Source organism: Oxyura jamaicensis, chromosome 5 (assembly GCF_011077185.1).
Source record: "Oxyura jamaicensis isolate SHBP4307 breed ruddy duck chromosome 5, BPBGC_Ojam_1.0, whole genome shotgun sequence".
NCBI lineage: Eukaryota > Metazoa > Chordata > Aves > Anseriformes > Anatidae > Oxyura > Oxyura jamaicensis.
In genome coordinates, this window is record NC_048897.1 from 9,308,325 (window position 1) to 9,332,760 (window position 24,436).

The window sequence follows — 24,436 nt, forward strand, 5'->3', positions numbered from 1 at the left end:
CATAAAAAGGGAACAGATTTCATTTAAGTGAAAGCTGTTCCTTGACTCTGCCATCACTACAGGGTAATAAGTGTCCTTCTAGAGCGAAAAGGCGTTGGTATGTGTAACTGAAATAATGATGCAGACATGGAGATATCTGCTTTATATTTTGGTTCCCCAACACCTTTTAAAACCTGCCTCTCTCTCCTTTGGGCATCCAGCAGAAAAGCAGCCTTCATCTCCTTTTGCAAAATCTGTTGTGCAGCAGCCATCTGACATCCTGGTGCCCAGCAGTGATATGAATCATTGAAACCCTCTTCCCTCAGCGTCTCATAACCTGAGAATTTGTTATGTAAAAAGACTGGAGCTCAAAGAGTAGTTTACAAAACACAGTTCTTAGAGCTGCAGGAATGTCAGCCTGAAATGCTGCTACCACCTTTTCCCCTTCCTACCCCCGAAAAAACAAGAATGAGAGAGGATAATATAAGAACAAGGCTGCTGGGGAAAAGTATATTTGCCTGGCAGTAGCAAGGCAATTTGTGAACACAATTACAAGGCTGGGACTTTTCTGCCAAAGGGATGGGATCCTGGGGTATGTCACCTGGCCTCCAAACTGTGTCTGCTGAGCTTTACCAATTTATAGCTTTTAGCCCAACACCAAGTATGTTCTGAGGCAGATTTTTCACGAAGAATGTGTATTAAGTGCTTTACGGCTGTAAAGTAACAAGATCAAGCAGTTGGAGTGAGGAGTCCCTCGAACAATTGCAATCTTACACACAGCAAACGTCATACTTTCAGAGGAAAGCACCATTAGACCTGAACTCAGAGCAGGGGTTGGGGGGGAAGTCTTTACTGCTGTCATCTGTCAGCCCAAACTCTGATGTTTTTTCATGTAGATTAGTAATTCCTGCTGGAAATCAAATCACAAAACTCAGTATGGCCACCAACTGAACACAGCAGTATTCAACGCGGGTGAGAAAACCAGTACCTACCCACGGCAAGTCAGCCCGTGAAAGCCTGACCCTGCCCGCATTAGCATCCCTAACCCAGCACCTTTGAGCTCAGGTCTTGATCCACAATAAAATTAGCGTGGTTTAAATAGCTACCATTTGTCAGTTCACCTGCTGCCACGCTCCCGGTGTGCTTTCAGCAGCAGTCACTGCCAGAAATATGAATTTTTCATCACGGGTGAAGCTAAGTGGAGTTAGCTCAAATATATCACAGGCGTATGCTAGCAGCAGCAGCCAGTGACGTGATAACCTGATCATGCAGCAAAGGCCGAAGTTTTAACCAGACCCATATAAAAAATTCTCTAAGGGCTGACGCCGAGCATCAACCTGACGTTGTGGTTGTTAATCCAAGATGCCATCGAGGTAACAAGACAAATCCCAGGTTTGGGGCTCTTTGTCTTTTAATGAGACCGTCCCACGGTGACATGAAAACGTGGGCACGTCTGCATGGAAGAATTATGGTTAGCAACTCCAGTGGCGGACTCTGGAGGATGATTTTCAGTGAATATAACTACATCGACTGTCACCTGGGCCAGCTCCCTCCTCAATGCAGGGCCAGCCTATACACAAATAATTATTAAGAAATGGAAGACTGAATACAAGAGCAGGACTGGCTCAAGGCAAGAAGAAAAGGAACGAGAAATTAATGAAGTAGAAGCAGTAGAAAGGAGGGGGGAAAAAAAAAAGGAAGACTACAGAATAGCACTGGGTCATTCTGAATTCTCGTGATGATGCTAACACAGACTTTACAGAACACAACGACTGCTGAAAAGATACAGAGTATAGGCGGGGGAATAGATGGAGGATGGTGAAACAGCCAGATTAATGTCTGGGCATAGCTCCTACCCGTCAGCCAGTGGCTACACATGTCTGCATCTAGAGCCAAAGCCAGATAAACTCTCTTCTAAAGGGGTGCTAAGGGAAAAGAATGTCAGAAAGTCAACACCAAGAACTCTACATCAGGCATATTTCCCACTGATACCTCCTACTTCTTTGCTCCTGCTTACAGCGAAAGGGAACGTGCCTGCCTCTCTGGAACGAGTGCCCATCTGGCACCTCTTCCAAAAAGCAAAGGCGGGGTATTGCTGCATCTCATGCCCTACCAGCTCTGTTAGGCTTCCTCTGTAGGAAAACTAAAAACAAGTATACAAGCAAATATTTTGTTAATTGAAATTTCCTAACCACTTGCCGAAGCAGGGAAAGATGTCAGCTTACCTACAGCTGCAGTGGAGTCCTGCCTGCAGCTATTTCCCGGAACAAAGCAATAGAGCAGCACAAGAGGGATGAACAATTTGGTGTCTTTGAGAGGGCACGAGGACACTGACGTGGTGGTTGAAGAACACTGCACGCTCAAATACATCAGGGATCATGATCGTTCTTTTACTAAAAGACTTAGGAGTCTCTGAAACGCTCTGAACTAGTCTTAAGTTTTGCCAAAGCTTCCATCTCTAAGGGCAGATTTGTCCCCCACCTGCTGAAATGGGCACTTTGTGGTCTCTAGAGGGATGCCTCTGCTCACAGTGTTTTGTGTTTCCCAAGGTCCTCCCCACATACCTAAACTACCTTCAGTTTGTTGGCCCAAGCTGCTGTTAGGTGAGATTTGGTGAAGTTTCCCCTGGCAGTTCCCATGTAAAGCTCTGGCAGTGAGGTGGAGAAAAGAGAGGGCGACTTTTCCTCCCCTTCTGGTGAGCACGCCAGCACGTGCGGTGGGTTACGCTACACATCACTCCAAGCAGAGGCTTTGCCATCTGTTCTGCCCTCTAATCACAAAATATAGCCCGAATGTAACTCTCTGCTGAATCGTAAAAAAGTAAGCTGTGGAAGATATAAATTCATGGAGAAAGCTCTTCAGTTAATGGAGAAAGCATCTGCAAGGTTCTTCTGGTCCCCCTTCAGGCAGTAGCCGAGGGGAAGCGAAGGGAGGACATTCTCCAGGCCGTTGCCAAACGCATTTCTGGCAAAGCTGCGTGAGCCCCCGGGGGCTTCAAATACGCTGCAGGGAAACTTCTGCACTAACTCATCCATCTGTGCAGAAGTGGGGGCATTACTATAATAAGAGGGGTAGCACAGCTGCGATAGCTTACGGATGTAACTGGGGCAAGGCTGTGAGAAGAAACACCCGTTTTTTATTAGGGAGATTGATAAAGTTGGGAAAACAGGTTAGATTTTGGCTATGCGATTTCTTCATTAGGGACCTACATGAAAAAAAAAAAAAAAAGCGTGTTTGTTCTTTCTCCGGCTCTATCCTATTGTAAGACTACAGCACTTTAGTTTGTGGAGTGACACAGAGCATCACAACAGGAACAGGGATATAAGGAACAGCTGAAGACAACACCAGGGTATCTGAAAAGCTGGCAGTCCCTGCACGACCTGGAACGTCGCAGACGTACAGTGTTTTGCTTGATCAGGAACTCGTTGCCTTACCAGATGAATGTGCCTAATTGCTATTTCCTGAACAGACACCTGTCAGCGATATTTAATGAAGGCAGGGATTTGGGAAAGGAGGCGGCAAATGTAAGGAGCTGTCTGTTTTCTGCAGCGTCAAACAAAACCATTGCTCAAACACATTTTAATGCCCAGCCTCCTCCAGCGTGGTTAGCGAAACCACAACGTACGACAGCAGGGGAAGTCTGACGGAACAGAAGCACGGGCACAGCGTGGAGAAGCTCTCTCACACATACGGGCCCACAATACATCAATCCTGACACCTACTACCAAACCTGGAGTGCTGACCAAGAACGCAGGGGCTAACCAGACCCACCGTGAGCCATCCTGCCTGACCTGACCTCACGTCCCTCCTGGATTCAGAGCGCAGAAACACCTCAGGCAAATCAGGTCTGCAGAGCCTGGAGCTGGGGAACGCAGCAGTCGATGACACCGACCGAAGGATGCCTGTTGCAGATAACTCGTCGCTGTGTGCCAGCAAAACAGATGCTCGTTAAGGGGACACTAAAACCCTTTCCTGCATGGGCAAGGGCTCACTGCTATGGGCCAAACTGGTGAGACATCTGAATGGCTGTATGGGTAGAGCGTCCTGTTTGCCAGGGCATCCCCTACTGCGTGACGGTGGAGATAGAGAATCTCTGAAATTCAGAGCCAGTAATCAAGAGAGAACTGCACAGAGGGACAGAATACCCACAACTGAACTGCAAAAAACTAGAGCCAAAAGGTACTTTTGGGGTACTTTTAGGGTATTGGAAGTCTTGATTGCAGAAAAAAAGGGGGGAGGAGGGAGGGAGGACGCAAAAAAGGCGTAAGCCCAGAAACAGAAGCAATAAGGTCCTGTACACCAATAGGAGAAACTCAAGTGCCAAAACAGACAAGCCGGAATACCTGGCAGTAAAGGAGGGCTTTGACAAAAGAGGCACTTCCCGAGCGTGGCAGAGTGACAGAAATCAATGTGATGCTATTCAGGAAGGACAGAATAGGTCACAGCCACTGCGAGCGTTGCTCTAACGGAAAGGTCCCTGGAACCTACCGAGATAACACTAGTGACCGAACGGAGGGAACTGTTACCTTCAAAACTCCAGAGCTACAAGTCTTCAAGCCATAGCAGTGTCTTCTAGAAAAGCTCTCATCTTAACCTCCAGAGCCACACACATGAAAAGCAGGCAGACAGCTAACGAAATCCTGATCTCAGTGCAGTCTGGGGAGCTTCTCCCGCTGGTTTCCGTGCAACCAACATGCCGTCTGGGGCTTCACGTACAGCGTTTGAGCATACCCAGATAAGACAACCATAAATGATGTGGGAGAGTTGCCCATTTTAGGCTTTCTGCACCTTCTCCTGATGTGTCTGGCACTGGCTTTAGATTAGACAAACTGTCTGCTCAAGCACCACAATGCTTGCGTGATGAAAAACAGATGCCAAATACAGGAAAAAAGCTGAGGATATAGCTAACGTGGGTTCAGAGCCATCATAACGGCAATAATAAAAATCAGCTACAGTAAAACCATCTAAAGGAATGTTTAAATCAGCTGCGGACAAAGAGAAGAGCAACGTTCAGACAGGTGGCCACTTCTGCAGAGGCAGAGGCAGGAGCAAACCTTCTTTAGGGCCCTTTTCCTACAGAAGACAAGGAGAAGTGGAATCAACAGGGAAAGTGCTGGGTAAAAGACACAGGCTGGAGGCAACGCAGAGCAGCGAGCAGGCACCCGAGCAGACTGCAGCAGTAGCACTTGTTCTGCTCCAGGATCTGCTGTGAGGAGGAAATCACCATGCAGCCAAGAGCTGCGCTAAGTACCAATGGTGAAAGGGTTGGAAACGATAAATGCGAACGGTGCTTTGTAAGGCATACAGATGAAAACGACGCTTTCCAGTCCTGAAGGCTGCATGCAGATTCCCACATGGGTCCTCAGTGCTCTTGCCCTCCCCTCTCTGCGTCAGTACATATGTCCATACCCACGAGATCTCCTGCTACCCAAAATTTCTTCTGGCAAAGAGTGTTGGCAAAGGGGCCTGGCTCCAGCAAGCCCAGCTAGTGACAGAATTTCTCAGCGCATCATATGTGCAACTAAAAGAGCACGGTTTGGTGTCATGGCACTTCCACCCAGCTAAGTTGCTGAAAGAAGCAGGAGGAACGCTCCAAAGGAACTGGCGTGTTTCACCCTGGGGACAAGAGGGGTGGCTTTCGCAACCAAGTGACCCTAAGCTCCTAAAACCTCCACTCACCACACGGGAGCAGCCCCAGGCACGTCACCCAACTGCTTTGACTTGCAGAAAAACCTGGCACCTCACAGTCTGGTAATGCCATGACACTGAACGGTCCCTGTGCTGCTGGGAGCCACCCCACCTCAAGGGGGGCAGCAAGGGCAGCTTTCCCTATTAACGCCCCACCGTGACACTGACCGTGGGTCCGTAAAGCAGCTTTCTGTTTCACGAATTTGGTCAAATAACTCATGAGTAAACATTTTTAGTAGCTTATTCAGCTCTGCCTGATACCAGAATTAAACTCTCCCAGTTGTATGATCCTTCTGTCAGGCTTACAGATAGTAGATTAGAGGGAACTGTTAAAAACTTAGCATCAAAGGTAATTAAAGAAAAAAAAGCCTGCCGTGTATAAACAATATTAAGATCACTGCACAAACTCTCTGGAGTACCAAGGGCAGCCATAAAGTTCAAGCCAATAATACAACTTTCTGCTTAATTAATAACATTTTCAAAAGAAAAGACAACAAGGCTGTATAAATAGGGCTTCTCAGAAGAGCCCACCCACCAATTACACGGAGACAAACAAGTGGGGCAGTGGCAGACCTAGGAGACAACTCATTAACAGCATTTCCTTGGCGATCAAATCCAGCTGGGGGCACACAGGTCTTCTGGTTCAACGGCCCCAGGTGCTGCTTCTGAAGACAGGGGGAAAGTACGGTCTGTACAAGCAAAGTACGAAAAAAGAAAAAGAGACAAATCCCCGTCAACACCATCTACACAACTGCAAGGTTCATCTAAAGAATGACTCTACCTGTCTGTACCTGCCGGGGTGACTCCAGAGACGGAGGTAAGTTACCAGCAGAGACGAGAAGAGCAAACCCTTGCCCCAACAGGGCCAGGCCACGCAGCAGGGACATGCAGAGGGGAATATGGACGCCAGGCGCGCAGCGGCAGTGCTCCTCCTCTCCAGGGCATTTTGTAAAACTGCCAATATGTGAGCTTTTTTCTGACTATAAACAAACAAAACCAAAACGACAAACCCCACCATCAACCCCAAGCCCTCAATGATTCCAGATTAAGCAGCCAAATCCCACGGGTGCTGCTCTGCAAGCGCAGCCTATTTCCCAGCCTTCTCTGAACGTTCCCAGGAGGTGCAGCAGTAGTCAGAGAGGCAAGAGCCAAACGCAATCTGCTAAAAGGTTATCACAGTGCTACAAAATCCCTCAATCTTGCTTTGCTTGCCTGGAAAAAGGGATTTGAGCAGGTAACTGGTAACAGCGTATTTCAGACTACTGAAAAGTCCCACAGCCTTCTGCCCTGCAGATAAATCTTGGGTTCTATGACACCACACGTGATGTGGCTCATTCTGCTGCTCAGTCTTGACATTTGCCAAGAGAATCATAGGAGTATGGAGCGTGAGAGGTGAGGACCCACTTTCTTGGATCCTTCTCACAACGCCTTGTTCAAGGGCACAGCTCTTCCAGTCCTCCGGAGGCAGAAGCATGGCTACGTGCCCAAAGAAGCTGTCACTGAAGACACAGACTTGGAATAAAACTCCGAAGGACCTAGGAGATGTTCAGTCCTAGAGGAAATTCAATGGGACGCAGACATTTAAGTCACGTTAATCCTTCTGAACAGCATCAGGTTCAAAATCATCCCTACCCTAACTCTCCCCAGAGCAGGTGACTGAGTCGCTCTCAGCCATCGGTATGCCACAGTAATATCCAGCCGAGAAGTGGAAAGATCCATGTCCCACTAAGGAACACCCAGGCTCTTCAAACAACCCCATTAATCTCCTGTTTCCTTCCCCCACCACCCGTGCAGAACCGTACTCTCTAAATGGCACAGACCCAAAGCACAACTCTTTGGGAATCCCTCCACTTCCAGCTGCGACGCTTGACAGCGCCTGTTCGCTTCTAGCACACCTACGAAGCACCTAACAGACACTAGGTATTACATAATGCAGCTGGTAAGGAGGTGTGGTTGAATAATGTCAAGTTTTACATACAAACTTTTGTTTCAATCATGTTTTCTAATTTTGAGAAGAAAGGCAAACGATGAAAACCCTAGTGGTAAAGCCATTCTTTAAAATACCACTGCATTTTGTTTTTACCTGACCCCCCCCCTTCCCCTTTTTTAAAGCAATGCCTGCACCAGACAGCATGGTTTTACAGTTTCACACCTGCTCAAAGGCAGCTCAGCCATCTGACAGAGGCCAAACGCCTCTCCAGTGAGGGAGAAGAGCATCAGGGCCCGCAGCACAAGCACGTGAAGCTGCTGGCAGAGCCCTGAACTGAGTTCTCTGTATTCATTTTAAAGCAAGGAAGGAGAAAGAAGAATTTTCTTTGATGATATTGCTTTAATGCTCAAGCGGTTTTCCGAGCCCCAAAATATTTATTTCCATGGCTGGGGTATTGTTTTCAATTGGATGGCACAGAGAAATTGTTTATTTCAATTCTTTTGAGATTCCCCCAGTGATGTTAGAGATAATCTGTTATTTTATCAAAAAGAGCTTCAAATAGAGTTGCACAATCAGTAAATAGCCTGGTTTGTGAATTCTGCCAAAAAAGCCTACTGAGGCTTTCTATCCCATGATCTATGGATCTTGGCAAAGTAATTATTTTTATTGTGTCTCTATTTTGTGTCTTGCAACTCCCATCTCTTATCTTGTACTATTTATTTCAAGGAAATTGATCTGATTTTCTCTTAATATCCCTAAATATTCATATAACTTGATGTCTATTTTTCCCCGTGGAGCAAAATAAGCCCGTCCAATATATACACCTACTGTTCTGCTACACTCGTTATAACGTGACTTCCCAACTTGATGTATCTGTAAGTCCCACAGCTGTCGCTTGTTATTTCAAATTCTAAGTGAAGGAGGATCTTGTTAGCCCAAATTGAACACCCACTCAGAAACACTCGGTTCTCTCACTCCCTCATACACACGCAGACACACCCGCACGCAGCGACCAAACTGTTTGGATAAAACAAACGATTCCGATGCTGCACAAAACAAGAGCAGGTCTGGGGGAGCACCACCACCTTTCTGAAGTCTGAACACAAATCGCTTCCTGCAGCTCTTTGGTTCCTGAAGCATCCGCTTTGCCAGCTCAGGACAAAGTCAGCAGCAGCAGAATCGACCTGTCACAACAAAGTTTTTTGAAAAACCTTCTGGAAAGCCCTGGAGATCCCAGTACACGCATCCAAGATGTCGATAACCTTGCAGAAGTTAGAAGGATCCTTCTTCCCTGTGCGTAGGCTCCCTCCCCGCTACCTGCAGGTAACAGTGCCCACCACGGCACTCCCACTAAAACCTCCCTGGATGCAAATGCCAGTGGTAACACCGGTGCCAAGACGAGCGAGGTTTCCATCAGCCTGTCCCACTGCAGAGCTCTGAAACGTTTGTGCTGCTAAAACCAGCAAAGGTCTGATGTGGGGGTGCAGGGAGCGAGCTCCCACCCACGGCTTGGCTTTGCAGAGGGCAAATTGTGCTGGAGCAGAAGGAAGCAGATGCCCAGGCTGGCCTTCTCACTTCTCTGCTTTGTATGCGCACAGGGAAGGGTAAGCTAATATTTCTGTTTCTCTGATTAAAAAAACAAACAACAAAAAAGCGCTGGGACTAACCTTTTCGCTGAGCTACCACAGACTCCCTGACAAAAGCGAGTAAAGTCGCAGCTGAAGCAAGCACACAGGGGTGGCAGGGGACAGACCTTCCCCAACGTGGAGCTACGCACGGGTAAGCGCAGCGCTGACCCAGCCCTGACGAGGGAGGGCTGGCCATCGCGCACACGAGGCACGCTACGGCATATTACTCGGTGACAGACAGCCCGAGGGTTGGTCTGAACTCCCAGATCCACGCCTTTTTAATGCATGACAACCACCAAAAAGCGTGATGGCCGAGGATCTCAATGCTGCATGTTTGGGGGAAAACCAGGCAAAGACGATGCTGATGCAGAGTAGGACAGAGGAGACTGGACTGCAACTGGAAGTTGTTGCCATCTGCACCGGAATGCTGCTGGCTGAGGCACTTCGATTCTCTCTGACCCGAGCCCTAAACCAAAAGATTTGATCTCAGCTGCGTCAGGCAAGGCACCCAGAACCGGGAAGCCCTTTGCGGCCCCCTGGCTTCTGCTGGGAGGGAGAACGGGCAGGATTACAGAAGTGCTGCCCAGGAGACAGCATGTTTAGCAGCCGCGCTCACCTCCCCAGCCCCGCATGCTCCCCGTTAGGAAGTTTCCCCTCCTCCCGTGCTCACAACCCCCCAAGGAGGCTCTGTGCCATTTCTGGAGGTGCCAGAACGTACTGGCAGAAGGATATGGCACTAGCCACGCGGCACCTCCCACGGCAGCAGCTCACCTTTCCACCCCATCCCCCTGCTCCCTCGCAGGCTGGGGGCACGCGGGGGTCCCAGAGCCACTTGGCAGCGTGGGCACCTCTGCTGCTCCACAACAACCCCTGCAAGAGAAACTGAGCAGCCCCCGTGCGCGTGGCTCAGGGCACGCAGGCTGGACAAGATGTGGTGCGTGGGGACACGGTTTAGTGGGTGACATTGGTGGAAGGGGGACAGTTGGACCAGATGATCTTGGCAGCCCCAGCAGCTTCACGGCAGAGTCTACTGGTAGCTGAGGCCTAGAGGTTTGCCTCTAATTAACATGCCACGGCTATCTGGAAACCAGCTGCACCCCGGCAGCTCCCCCGCTTTATGGGCAGCGCTTAGAAAGATCGGACAAAGCATTTGGCAACAGGGGCGAGAGCTGCATTTGGGCACAGAGCGACGCAGGGTGTAGCTGCAGAGACAAACCCCAAATCAAGCTACTCCGTGTGCAGCGCTGGCTGTGTGAGCAACCAGTCCTGCAGTCGGGTAAGGGGTTAAATTGGGCTGATGTTTGGGGAAAATGGACCTGTTTGGTAATTCAGGGGAAGATTCAACACCTCTATCAAGCAACTGAAGCAGTACATAATAGCTAATGATATCTGTGATGAGAAAAAGATGGCTGTTTTACTGAGCGTAATGGGGGCTGAAGCCCGTAACTCGCCGAGCAACCTCCAGCGCCTGTTACACCAGCAGACAGCGCAGCGTGCGCCAAGGCCTGTGCAGTCCCCAGCCCACAGCCACCATGTGGCTGCACAGCACTTCTGCTGTTAGGGACGTGATAAAAGAGAAGAAGAAAAATCCTCAACACGTGCCTGGAGTGAAAAAATTCACGGAGCGCTGCCAGTCGGGACGAAAGGAGCTGATGCACAAAGAGGGTTAACTCACAAGGGGTAGGGGAAGGGAAGCAAACCACAAGCAGGTATTCACGGCATCGACTGGGGCTCCAACATACCCAGGATTGGCTCAGATCCCCCCAGCGGGATGGCACATTTGAGCTGCTGCTTGGCCACGTGATGGAGGGCGAGTGCATATGCTGCACCAAATGGCAGCCAGGACAACCCCTATCCCTTGGCTCCTCTCCTTTTCCTTTTTCCCCTCAGTAACATTTCACCGGATGCATATGCCAGGGAGCTGTAAAATCCTCACTGCAGTATGCCCACCTCATGTGCACCTTTGCTGAAGCAAAGCACGCCAGGGAGAAGAGGATGTGAGTGTGGGCTTTTGGTGTTGCAACCTCGGAATCCAAATGAAGCCTGGGTCAAAGGGAAATCTGGTGGGAGCTGTGAAAATGGGGACGTTTGTGGAAGTTGTAAAAACCTCTCTCGAAAAAAAAAAAAAAAAAAAAAAAAACCACAGCCATGTTCTCTCAGAAAGAAATAGAGCAACAAGAGCAAGTACAAGCAGTTTCAAAGAGAACATGCCAGAGAACATCAGATTTCTTAGCTAGTGACTTGTTTTGGAGTCCATAGAAAACAGGGTACAAGTGCCTAGCACAGGGGACAATAAAGTTATATATGCTTATACACACACACACAATTCCAGCCGGTAGCAGTGAAATTTAAAATGAAAGGCCTGCCGGTTTCATCATTTCACATCAGAATTATCGAGTTACTTAACAGGATTGAGTTGCGAAAGGGACTGCTCCAAACACATGCACGGGGAAATCCACCCCGTTACTGCCGAGAAGGCGACATGTCACTGTAAGCAGCTTGTGCTAAAAATACTAAGCAGGGAATTGAATGGGTTATGTATTATTCTGGAGAGAGATTGCTGCTGCAGTGACAAAGCATGAAGTATTTCCAAGCTCCGACCTCAAAATAATAACTCACTGCAACTTCTGGCAGAGCAACCAGACTCTTAGAGGAAGGTACCAGCAGCTAAGGAAACCAAGGAAAGCAAAACCTCTGCCTGAAGAAGGAGCAGCTCCTTCATTTTGAGGAGACTGCGCAGTATTTGCTGACAAAGGCAGAGACACAGAAATTCATGTGCCAGAATTTTATCTGAAGTTAGGCCAGGGCAGCGAAATATCACTCTAGTGTCAGCAGTGAAAAGAAACAAGGCTGTCCAGTCTGGGGCTTACCGGGATTACTATTTAAGCAGTCCTGTAAGCGAAGACATCCTCTTTGCTTTGGATCAGGCCTTTTATCTCGGTAGCTGTTAGTCAATCTTGCTGCACAAATGATCTACCTAAAGCCTATTTACAAACGTACCTGTCATACAGGTGGGGGTTTTGCTGCCATGTTACCACGCCAGGATGACAAGGTCACCAAAGCCCCCAGGACACAATCAGCACGTTCTCCATGCTACATACTGCATCCCGTCACTGACAGAGACGTCCAACAACAAGAAGTCCAAACTGAGCTCATGCTGATTCAGCCATAGTGAATGGGCTCGGGACTCAGGCGCACACAAACTGTTCCTGCTCCTCTTTGCAGTGAAAGACCAGCTCCCAGGGTTGCCTCCTTTTCTGCACCGCTCTTGCCAGACAGTCCTTACCAGAAAAGTACTGGAGCGCTACAAGAGGGAAAAAGTCATGTGGACGGGGGTCGTGGAATGACCCCAAATAAACCACGAAACAGCATCTGATTCCTCGCGCCCAAAGAAGATGCCTCAGTGCATCCTTTGGGACTGGCAGCATGTGCATGGAGGACAGATTAGACAAATTCTGGGCTTTACACTTTAGTTTGCAGTCATTCTAAACCAGGCAAGTATTCTGCACGAGCATAACAAGCACGGAGCAGATGGCGGATGTGTTAAAACTCCGGCCTTCAAGGATGGGAGCTCGGAACAGATTGCAAGTGGCAGCGGAACTCGATTCACGTCCAGAGTTCCAGTTGTTTGGTTGAAGAAAACGGTCTCACACATGTCACCTCAGCTCCTTCCCGTGCCGCCACAAACGGATTAGGGAAAAGATTTATTCAGACATGTAAGTAAACAATTTGTGCAACAGCCCTGGATAAATGCTGCTTGCAAAACAAGAGCACAGATTTTCTACTGGCCAACACGAAGGCAGTCTGGCTTTTCCAAACCTGACAGGTGCAACGCAGTGTGTAGGACACAGCTTAAGGTCAGTTTGTAGAGGGGCTTTAGAAAAAAGCAGTGCAATAAAATGCCCATGAATAAGCACACCAAAAGCATAGCTTCTGGGGGGGATTTAAAAAGAAAAAGAAATGCCATTGAAAGACAGTAACATTTTTGGGAATGTTATGCATGGGAAGCGCCTTGCTCCCAGCTCCGTTGGTGGTGCCCCTAGTGCTGTTGCACAGTTCAGGCCTCCAGCCCCTGGGCGACAACAAAACCTCACTTCCCAGAGCCAACATTCGAAGTGGGGAAACCTCTGAGGCGCAGTTCCAAGGCTGACATGCAAAAATGCCAAAAAGTTCAAAGAGGCCTGTGGAGAAAACTAGACCAAACCCAAACTAGACCTCCTGGTTTAGTGGAGGACTTGTTAGCGTTAGGTCAGAGGTTGGACTAGATGATCTTGGAGGTCTCTTCCAACCTAGATGATTCTGTGATTCTGTAAAATTCCCATCGATGAATCCTTCCCAACATCCTCCACAGCAAGAGAAAGCAACCAAATCCCGTTCCCTGTCCTTGCCTAACTCCCTTCCACCTCTCTGGGTCCGATGGCAACACAGAGAGCACTGCTCTTCTGAATCCTCAGGGGCTAGAAAGAAACTGCCAGCATGTTATACCAGCAAAGCCCCCAGCGAGGGAACAACTGACACTTGCAGAAGGACTTTTTGCCACTACAGCCTACAGCAGCCCTCCAACCACAAGCAGCTTTCCTGGCACAAACACAATTTTGCTGGTGTTACTGCAGCTACGCGAAGGCTTTGTAATCCCACCGTAGCCCTGCCACATAGCCATTCATTAAGTCAATGAGATTTCTGCTCCTAAGTGCTAAGCCTGTTTTAAATAAGAGATTTAAGTTCTTTAATTCTAAGTATTCCACCTCGCGCCAGCTGTTTTATCACTGAAGTTGGCAACGGTGAGAAAGAAAGGCCACGCAGGGAAAAACAAAGTACACTTCGTATGGAAGAGCGAAGTGTGGACTGCCCTCTGCGGGAAGGACAGGCAGCTGCTTGGTTTCCTGACCCCACAGCGCAGTTCTGCTTTCCAAACTAAATCCTATTAGGCTCAGAGGAAGGGCCGCTGCCTGCCTGAACGGAGTGCGGGCAGACACTTGGCAGTTTTACCTGCAGAACATCCATCTACTAGTGACAACCAGCAGAGAGAGAGCGCCCACCCTACGTTACGCCCAGGGGCCTCTGAAGCATCTGAGGCCCCAGAGAAAGAGCCAGGAACAAGAAACAAAGCTCCTCCATGGACGCCTCCTGTAACAGATAGGTGAGTGAAACACGTGAGCACGGGGTGCTGGAGGAGGAAGAACATGAAATTAGAGCCAGCACCGTGAATCAGTGTTCACGATGAACGTGTCTATTGAGCATAACCAGCGCTGGTAAATCACTGCTTTGTCCTCCCATGGGCATCAGGTGCAGCGTTTACCAGCAGCACAGCACATGATGTAAATTCAAAAAGGAAGTCACAAACTACAGCTGGAGAGGAAAGGGGAGCTCTAATCACAGGGATTTTCCTGTGGAGTATGGACTGGGGTGAGAACATGAAGGTGCTTGTGAGGAGAGCAGATAATTAGGTAGGGCATAACACGCAGATCAGGAACAAGGGTAGACAAAGCCAAAATATAATACAATATGCCAGGATAGATCAAGCTGGTGTGGACTCAGAGCCAGCCCTAAAGCGTACAGCTCAGAGGCACCCCAGGAATAAGGTAACACAGAGCACTGGCTGCTGCCGCACTGCTGTGAATGCTGTTGAGAAGAAACAGAGGTACCGTGGGTCAAGGAAAGAACAAAAAGGGCTGTATCAGCAATTTGGAAAAGAAAGACAAAACAAAAACAAAAACAAACACAAACACAAAAACAACCTGAAAGTCTTGAAAGTCTACGTGCAAAAACTTCCAAGACCAGGTCATTCTGGTCCTTTGTCCTTGTGCATCAACTTTCTGTCTCATCTAAATGACCATTCAATTGGCATCTCTAGAGCAAGTCTCAGCTGAGTCGTGTTAAATTACAAACCTCTGCATGCGTTCACACTTGAAGCAGGTTGGGAGGGTTTTGTGGAGGGTGTTAGTTTCCCTATTGAAGACAGATCTAAGATGCGTTACAGTATGACAGTCTAATTACAGACTGCAATTCCAATTTCATTTACTTCTGTTGCATCTCGTGACGGTTTAACATTTCCTGGAGAAACAATTACAGGACAGTGCTAAGAAATACAATTTACCATCTCCAATTTTCACGAGCGTGAGAATGCATGAGCATTCATTCCATCCAGTTCCACATTTCCTTTTTGACCTAGCAGTGCTCTCTTCATGCTATTAGTAACAGAAAGAAGTGTCTTTATGGATCTTAAATACATACTTTATATTATTCATATAGTAAGTTACACCAATTTGCCATCTCAGCAAAAAGTTGGATCCAAATTTAAAAATCACCCAGCAGTATTAATAGCTATCATGTTCGAAACAGTGGTGTCTGGAGACAAACTGAGAACGATGGCAATGATCTCATCCGCCTTTTGCTTTTCTCTGTACAGCTCCAAATGTTGGCTGCACTAGATTTAATATCTGTCATTGTCCAGAAGAGGGAATAATGTTTGCAGCCATTTCACTCATTGCTTTCAAAAGGCCAGCTTCCCCACAGCTGCAGCATGCCGTGTCCTGTGGGTTTATCCGCTGGAGGCTTCCTCAGTTCTTTGCACTAAGAGTAAGCCTGAATTAGATACAGTGGATATATCTGACAGCAAATCTTACACGGCTAGGTGCTTAGTTCTTGCCAATACTCATGGCCAAAAAATGTATCAGTATGTCAGCAAACCCACCTGAAGCAATGAAGCTACTCTTTGTCATGAGTAACAGAAGCAGAAACTGGCCCACAGCAGGCAATTTGAAGACAGTATCTAATATACCGTCAACTTTAAGGCAATTTTTTTCTGCGCTATTAAGAGCCTTCCTAGCCCGGTTTCCTAAGGAAAAGAAGATTATGAAATAGAACTGTGTTGGCTGTGCATCCCACCAATAACTAGCGAGTCCATTTGTCACCGTCAGCCTGATTTGACAGATACGTACCCTTTCAAAGTCATTAACTTCCTAAAGGTTTTCAGAAGATAGGCATTTAGGTAGCAAATGCAGCCCTTGGCAATGCCTTCACTGGGAGATAAGGCTCCAGCATGATCCCCAACCCCTATTAGACATCAGAATCCATACAGGAAAGAGACAGTATGAATGGCACCGCTACAGAAAAAGCTTTAATTGCTGCTCATATAAATCAGACATCAGGTAATACAATCATCTCTCTCTCTCACTTGATATCCGTTCTCAATAGTTCTGCCTCACACGGCATTGCCATTTTCTGAAGCCTGTAATTCCCATATCAAATGACTTTCCTATCTTTAAAAGCAGTGCTCCTTAAAAATACATCCTCAGAGAGCCTTCACAAAGTCAGAAGCAGAGATAAGATGTCAGTCAGAGACTGAGCAGTTCCTGGAGGAGGTAAATAACAAAGGAGAATCAGAGGCTGGGAGGTAGCTAGAAAAAAATGTCATTCTGTGGTAAACTTCCCACATATTCACTGCCTAGGAGTACAGCCTGCACTGCTCTTTACTTAGTTTTCTGCCTGTCAGAAACCACAGAGCACCACACGAGTGGCACATGCGCGCCTCGTCCCCGCTCTGCCAGCCCTCGCCCATGGGGGACGGCTGTTAAAATGCCTCCCCGCTCTGCTGCTTATGTTTTTCCTCTAACTTAAGACTGCAGCCAAGTACAACTACAAAATGATCGCTGTCCTCAGCTGCTAACAGTCTGTAGCGTTGCCGGCTGCTTCAGCCATCAATCTCCTTCAGGTGACTGAGGCAGGATGGAGGCTGCGCATGAAGGACAAGGAATCCAATCTCGGCTGCTCCTCTCACCCAGCTCCCTGGCCTCTCGGTGCTCAGCTGCCAGCCCCCCTCGGCAGATGGTTTCCCACCAAGGTGCAGAGACGTGGCGGGACACCCCTCTGCCTCCACCCTCTGGCCACTCTTGGCCAGGATGGCTCAAGGACCGGCCAGTGCCCCAGGAGCACTTCCAGATCAAGCTGTTCCTTCCTCCCGCTGCTCCAAGCACGTGCCGCTCTGCACGCTGTGCCGGTACTGCAGTCCTCCAGTACTGCCAGCACAGACACAGCTCTTCCGTGAGATACCTGCGGCCACTTAAGTCCAAGGAAGGACAACTGCCAGTAACGATTTCCATTACTCCTTCTTTCCAATAATGCCTACCTGCTGGAACGGGAGAACGTCTTCACACACCATTTTGAACACTTGGACTTCTTTACAAGGCATACAACACTAGTGTACACTAACAATGGAAAGGAGATGCGCATAGAAATGAGGAATGAAAAGTTTGTTAAGATCAAACTTCTTTGCATCCTTTCCTTTTGTTGCTGTCTGCTCTCTGTAGGCCAATCTTCTACGACAGCATTTTGCAAATTCTGTGTTTCGCTGAATTTCTCTGTTGGCTAGAGCATTATCTGAAGAGTCAGTATAGGTATTCGCTTCTTGGCGGGGCAAGTTGCTACCAATTTAGCCAGTCTTCTCTAGCACAGGATCTCCAAGGAAAGCAAGAGCCACTGGAAACATAGGTGTAGTTTTGTGCATTTCAGTTTTTGAGTCTTGGCAATTTGGGATTTACAAGTCAAAGAAAGTAGGAATGCTGGCATAAACCAGGAGGGATTAAGGAGATGACATTTTTCTTTCTGCAGCACTCCCATAGCCCTTAGGATATATCCTACCCCTTTTCACCAGGAAAAAAATAAAAAGAGAAGGCAAGCAGAGCATCGGATTATAAGCGCAAAAAGAATTATAGTTCATTTCACTGACTGTCATAAAGAATCTCTGGATATTTGGAAGACCGAATGTGGAAAACAAATGTTCTTCCCTGGGTATTTCACAGCGAAATACAAATATTTCATTAGGAAATAAAAATATTCTGCTCTGCAATCATCTTTAGTCTCAAGGGTTTCAGCAACTCAACAAAAGAAAATCGAAGTCCATAGAAATGAATGAAGTCGGCCAAGTATTGTGTATCAGGTGACACAAGTTATTCCAGAGCTTACAAACCAACGCAGTGATGCAAGGGCGGCAGCCCCGCAGCTGGCAGCCCTCCAGGAAACAGCCTCTGAATGGCAATTCCCATCAGAGCGGCAGCGCTGCTGTCTAATAATGTTCTGTCCACATTCCAGCACCTTAATACCCCAGGGTAGGCACAAATGCACCGTGAGTAATTTCTGCAGGACTCTTCATGGAGAAAAGAGCTATTCTAGGACTCTCAGATCCTCTCTCCACGTTAATAGTTTCCTGGCTGCTGTACCGACGGACGGATTCAGCACCAACACTGACAAGACACCTCGGCCTCTGACACTCGTGAAAGAGCTCTGTGCTCCCTTCAACACTCAGAAAGGGGAGGAGAAATTTGCTCTATTTTGCAGTTATACGACAGCTTGTAAAAATTTTACAGCGTGAGTGCAGCACCTAATCCAATAAAGCTTGCCAGGAACATTTAAAATCAAGGTCTCTGAGATTTTGTTTCCTATAGATTCCCCAGATTTATAACGAGGGGTCTTTTCCTCGGAAACGCAGCACCAATCCCACGGGAGCCGCACAGGGCTGAGGACTATTTTGCTGCCCCGCTGTGGGAAAGATAGTTGGAAGTGCTGGGGAATAGGCTGTAGAGGTGCACAAAATGACTGGAGTTAATGAATAGGAACAGGAGGAAGAAAACAAGTATGCTTTGTGAAAAAGGAAATCAAAGCACTTTCTCAAAACCGAATAAAAAGCAGGAATGCTCTATAATATGCATTTAATTCATTTAACGTAATGACTGTAAGTTATACACAGAAATAACTGCAATTTCTATGTTGAGGTCAAACGATGGAAAAAAACAATTTCTGTTCCTACTTTGTATTGTCTGTCAATAACCAGCTACCTAGAGAAGGGTGGAGGAAGATGAATAAAACACCAAAACTTCAGCAAGCATGTAAGCAAAGAGAAATCCTGTCTTCTAGCAGGGATGCTTCCCTTTAATTTCACAGAAAATAAAAGATGACAGATAATGGACACCAACTTGAAAAACAGAACAACAGCTTCAACAACCTGTAATCACTCCAAGATTTTTCATCATTAAAAACAGATTTTTTCTTCTTTTACGAAAGATAGGTCAACTTAACGCAGTACTTTTAAAAATAATCTCTTTTCAGTTACTTTCTCCAATGTAAGAAGGTGAAAAGCTGCATCTATTATAACTACACGCTGTGCAAACCTCATTTGGACATGATCATCATCAATCACTCCTGCTGTGCAGGTAGCATGCGAAAGGGAAACAGAACAGAAATCGTGCTGCAGTATTTGACACCACCCACTCCGCTGCCTGTACGCCTCAGTTCACCAACGAGCAAGTTCACATATGGTTATTCTCTCTTTTTGGGACCTGTCTTTTCTCTCCCTCCAGGCATTTGAGAATAGCTTCGGTGATTTCAGGGGAAAGCCAAAAACCTCTCCTTCTCTCTTAAAAGATTCCCTCACTGAAAAGGGAGCCAAAGATAAACTATTGTGAGTGATCTTCCCATTGTAGGGAGCACGCTTACTTGCAGCGCTACCTGCCTGCATCGCGTGCATATGCTTCAGTGGAAGATGAGTATTGTAAAAGGAATCAGAATGCAATGCCATGCGTAGTCCTGAGAAGAGCAATTCATGCCAGCATCCGATTGCATCTCTCTTAATACACGCTTGAACTTGCTGACTGTGCTCTAATTTTGAGCAGGGACAGGCGGTAGAGGCACAAGGCTTAAAAGGGCAAGAAAACTCATGCTTTTTGCCTTTTTCACAAGGCTCTGGAGTAAGCTAAGGATAAGTATTAAATGATATTTAGAAGCCCAGAAGCAACCAGAGTCCGATCTGAAAGACAGACTGCAGTCTGATCAACACTCCTACCAGCCTACCTAGGGTGTGAAGCGAGCACCCTCCTCGTATCGCATGGCTCAGAGTAGCAGCGTGCCAGTTCAGGGGGCTGGCAGTAGCTTATCCCACCCCCACTCCTTGCTATGACTCAGGCCAGCAAAAGTTGCCGGCACTCTGTGTTTTCTGATGCACCAGCACTGCAGCACGCCTGGTTTTAAACAGCTGTTCTCTAGTGTGTGCTGCTGTACAGCTTTTTCCATCTCACTCTCAGCCCTCTGCTTACCACTGACAACTCATGAGAGCACTGGGCATCTGTAACCAGGACACGAGAACATGCATTTGCAAACAGACACTCCCCTCCCGAAGGGCCAGGGCAAGAGCGGTGTCACTTCCCGACACCCCTACTTCCCTCAGCATGTAAATAAAGCACTCTGGACGTTCAAAGGCACCTCCTGAGGACCTCTCAGCAGATCCTCAAACCTCGATGGGTGACTTCGGACTACAGTTCACTTACTCCCCTCTTCGAGCAATTGCACTACCCCCTTTTTTACATGACAAATGGCACTAGTAGCCTGCACCCCTTGCTGAGCTCCTTCTGCAGCCTACGCTCAGTTTCGCAGCAGCTGGACACCCGACCACCCTGCTGTCGACAGCCACCTCGTTTATCAGAACGATGACGTAGAGAGGCACGCCCATACGTCCCATCGTGGTGTCCTGCTGACACACACGTGCCTTGTACTGACTTGGTAAGTCCCTACCACAGAGTTACAGCCCTAAGAGAAGCGAGGCAGACTCTGGGTGTCCCTCCACCCCTCTGAGCCAAGTCTCCAGGAGGGAATGGCAACATCAGGACCCGTCACCAAGTGGGACAGAGGACGATCAGCTGGAGGTTGCTGATACAGGCACTGATGCTGAGATGTACCGAGCGTGCCATCCCTGATACAGCAGTGGATGTGAGCACATGCTCAACTTTAAATCACGAACAGTCTCAGTGACCTCTCGGAGACCATGCGTGACTTTTGAGGCAAGCAAATGCAAAAATGAGATCAAAGCAACAAAATGCACGTATGGCCCTCACTGTAACAAAGCGAGTAAGGCATTTGTGCAACCAACCTGTATAATCGCACTGTCTCACCTCATAGCATGGTTTTGAAACAAAGCTGAAGAGCAAGAAATGAGAGGGTGAAGAAAACACCCTTGGCAAGTTGTCCACACAAATTAACAAGGCCAAAGAAAGGGCAGCCTAGGCACCATCTTGCTCAGCTTCCAAGCTTAAACTTCTAAGTTTAAAAGCAGCAACAAGTTCTCTTTCCACCTTAGTAAGCAGACACAAATGCGACCGTCCCGCAGTTTTGAACGCGTACTCACCCAGAAGAGAAGGTTGAAGACAAACATTAGGTACTTGATACACTGCAGGCAGTTGTGAGCCATGCTGCACCTCTTCAGTTCTAGGAGAAAAATAAACGAGAGATCCAGGTAAAAGACAACGTACTTGTTTCCCTTGGGGGACGTGTACTTAGCCTTGGTGGCCTTAGGGCCCGGGTTGGTGTGGAATCCAAAAAAAGAGTTGCTGGCTGCCCCAAACTGGCCGCCATACATGCTGCTGTAGCGACGGAAGGCGCCATTTGGGAAACTGTAATCCTTGCTGTCCAGGGAAGGGCTCCTGTGGTACGTCGACTCATCGGTGCTGGACCTGCGCATGGTGGCTTCGGCTGGTCCCGGCGCGACTGCTGCTCTGACGACCGGCGGTGGCGGCGGCGCGGGTGGAAGGTTTGCGCTTTCCTTTCCTCCTCCTTGCTACGAATCCCCTATTGCTTTGCACCAGCTGTTCTTTTGTCTGCCATCCTGTCAAGGAGTTAGGCGGGCTGTACGGCAGCAAAGTTGGGCGAACTGGAGCCGGCGCAGCCGCGAGTTGGGGAGAGAGACTTGTGAGCGAGTAACCATTCCCTCCGGTGTCGCGGCTGTCCCCCCGGACCCCTCCCGCTACCGGAGAAGAACCCCAAGACAGAGAAATACTGTACCCAAAGCCCCGATTTTTAAAAAAAAGCAAGCGGGGTCTCGCCGGGATGGCGGGCGCCAGGCGAAAGCCCGGCTCCTCATGCCGCGCAGCACACGAGCGGGGGGGGGGGGGGGGGGGGGCGCCGCCCGGCGCCTCGGGCGAGGGCAGGCACTGAGCGGGGACCCCCGGCCGGCTCCCCCCGCTTGCCCCCCGGCTTCCCCCGGCCCCTCGGAGCCGAGCGAGCCGCAGCCGAGCGCCGCCCCTCGCCTCACGGCCCGGCCCCCGCTCCGCCTCCGCCCGCTGCCCCCGCCCCGAGCCCCGCGGGGAGGCTCCGGGCCCGGCCTGGCCGAGCCCCGACAGCTCGGCCCGAGCCCCCCCCGGCCCCGGCCCGAGCCCCCTGGGGGCTGCGCCCTGCCCGCCCCCGGAGCTCGGCGGCCCCGCCGAGCCCTGAGGGGGCCGAAAGCGGGCGGCTGGGCACGACCCGAGGCAGGCGCGGGCACCGGGTTAATTAAGGAAGAAATTAAGAGAAATGAAAGGAGCTGGGGCTGCACAGAGTCTGGGTACTTCACCCCTGCACGCCGCCCTCTAGTTGTGTTAATTTATAAACCGTGTCTAATTATTTCCCTTCGTTTCCTTCACCGGCTCCAATACACTGAGTTTTGTAGGGGAAAAACGAAGCATAAGACACGAGGCTCGGCCCCCCTGGCCCCTCTGCTCCTGAAACTTCACCTGGCAACTTTTCTGCCCCTCGCCTCCCTGCCTGTCCCAGCAGAGGTGCTCCACGGCCGCCCTGGAGCAACCTGTGCCTTTCCCTCTCCTGTCCCTGCAAGGTCCCTGCCCTGTCCCCAGCAAGGAGTCCTCCTGGCCCCAGGAACTGGGGCTCGTCCCCGAGCTTCCAGTGCGCTATTTGTTGTTCTGGCAGCAAACAGCTCTGCCTCCAGGCTCCCCCTCCGTCTGTAAATGCACACGCACAAAGCCGCGTGCTAAATGGTATAAAGGAGAACTGGGTCCGGCCCTACAGAAATTGTGTTCAAACAGCAGCAGAGCCAGTCCCTGCTACCTAACACAGGTGCCATCGGTACCGCAAGCACAGCACGGAAGCCAATTCAGCACGTTCACACCAAACTAGGCATCTGGAGGCACAACAGCAGCTCGCTGGGGCTGCTGTCTGGCCTAGCAAAGAGGTGGAAGCCACCCCCTTGCACCTCATGGCAAGAACTCAGCAGTCCCCAGGAGAACCCGGTCCTTGCTATGGGTGGGATCGCTTGTAAAGCCAAGGCCTGCAGTAAGGCGACAAGTTTCTATATGCTGCTTCTAAGTAACAAACAATAAACATCAACACACAGTGGGACTCTTTCAGACCAACACAGAAAAACACAAGGAAGGTGTGCCAAACTGACCTCTCCAGCCACCGGTGTTCTTCTTTCTGACTCCAGTATCAAGAGCTGATTAGAAACAGAGTCATTGGGACCCTGCCATCAGACGCCTCTGGGATGACTCTTCTTTTAAACCCTGCACGGGCACTGGGAAGAGCAAGGAAAAGAGAAGGGCTGATGCACTCTGACTTGCCCATCCCTGCAGCAGAGTGGACGGAAGGGGCAGGTCCACACTGGGACCCGTATCAGCCTTTAAGCCCTTACAGGAGGGATGCTGCAGTCTCCTGATGCTACAGGCCAGCAGCGATAAAGCAACATTGACAAGAACCAAGAAAAACAAAGCTCAGAGGAATCGTGTCACTGAGCCATTACATCCTCAAAGGTGACTGGAGGGGTAGGTGGACAGAGCTTACGCGGAAGCTTTTGGTAACGACTGACCGTAAAATCACAGCCCAGGCCTCGTGACTTCTGTTCACCTCTGCTTTCCGTCCCCTTTTCCTCTCCCCAGTTGCATGTGTACCTTCCCATCCTGGGGCCATTCCCTACTGATTCCTCGACACAAAAAAGCAAGCGCTCTGCTCACCAGCAGAGGCCCAGTGTGCAGCGATTCTGGTGGCAGGCTGCCACCCATGTGGTAACAGCTCTGCTCCAAGCAGAGGACTTGTGCCTCCTTAGAGGCTCCAGGTGAAACCCCAGCGCTGGGAGAGGAGTGGCAGCACTCTGACAGTGTCAGACACGCTCTGGGCAATACGTAGGGACTGTAAAGGAGAAATCTACTTGAGTTTTCCTGTCTTGATCTCGCAGCTGAAACCACTGCTGCCTTCCTTGCTTCTTTGTCCTGCTGCTCGCCCTTGGCTTCTCGTTTGGCGCACCATGTTTTTTCCAAACCCAGCTGCTTCTTTCCCTGTTACACCTGCAATGCTTCCCTTCCTCCTTCCCCATGATGCATAATGCCTCTGGACCCAAAACCAACAAGTATTTTCATACCACTCTGCATCAGGCTTTTGCTTTAGCCATCGAACATCTCTTTCT

The 24,436-nt window shown here is 49.1% G+C and overlaps 1 protein-coding gene across 8 annotated transcripts in view; it reads right to left on the reverse strand.

Annotated features, from left to right (window-relative positions):
• TSPAN4 (tetraspanin 4) overlaps positions 1-24,436 on the reverse strand; it is a 410,086-nt gene that overhangs the window by 169,153 nt on the left and 216,497 nt on the right. For 4 of the 8 annotated variants that reach the window (XM_035327287.1, XM_035327285.1, XM_035327286.1 and 1 more), the window contains one exon: positions 21,398-21,477. The exons of 1 other annotated variant lie outside the window; for it this stretch is intronic. In XM_035327287.1, coding sequence (XP_035183178.1) covers positions 21,398-21,460 — 63 coding nt within the window. In that variant the 5' untranslated portion in view covers positions 21,461-21,477. Of the gene's footprint in view, positions 1-21,397; positions 21,990-22,050; positions 22,161-24,436 lie in introns of those variants that run through there. 3 more of the 8 variants (XM_035327284.1, XM_035327281.1, XM_035327282.1) reach the window with 3 other exon arrangements.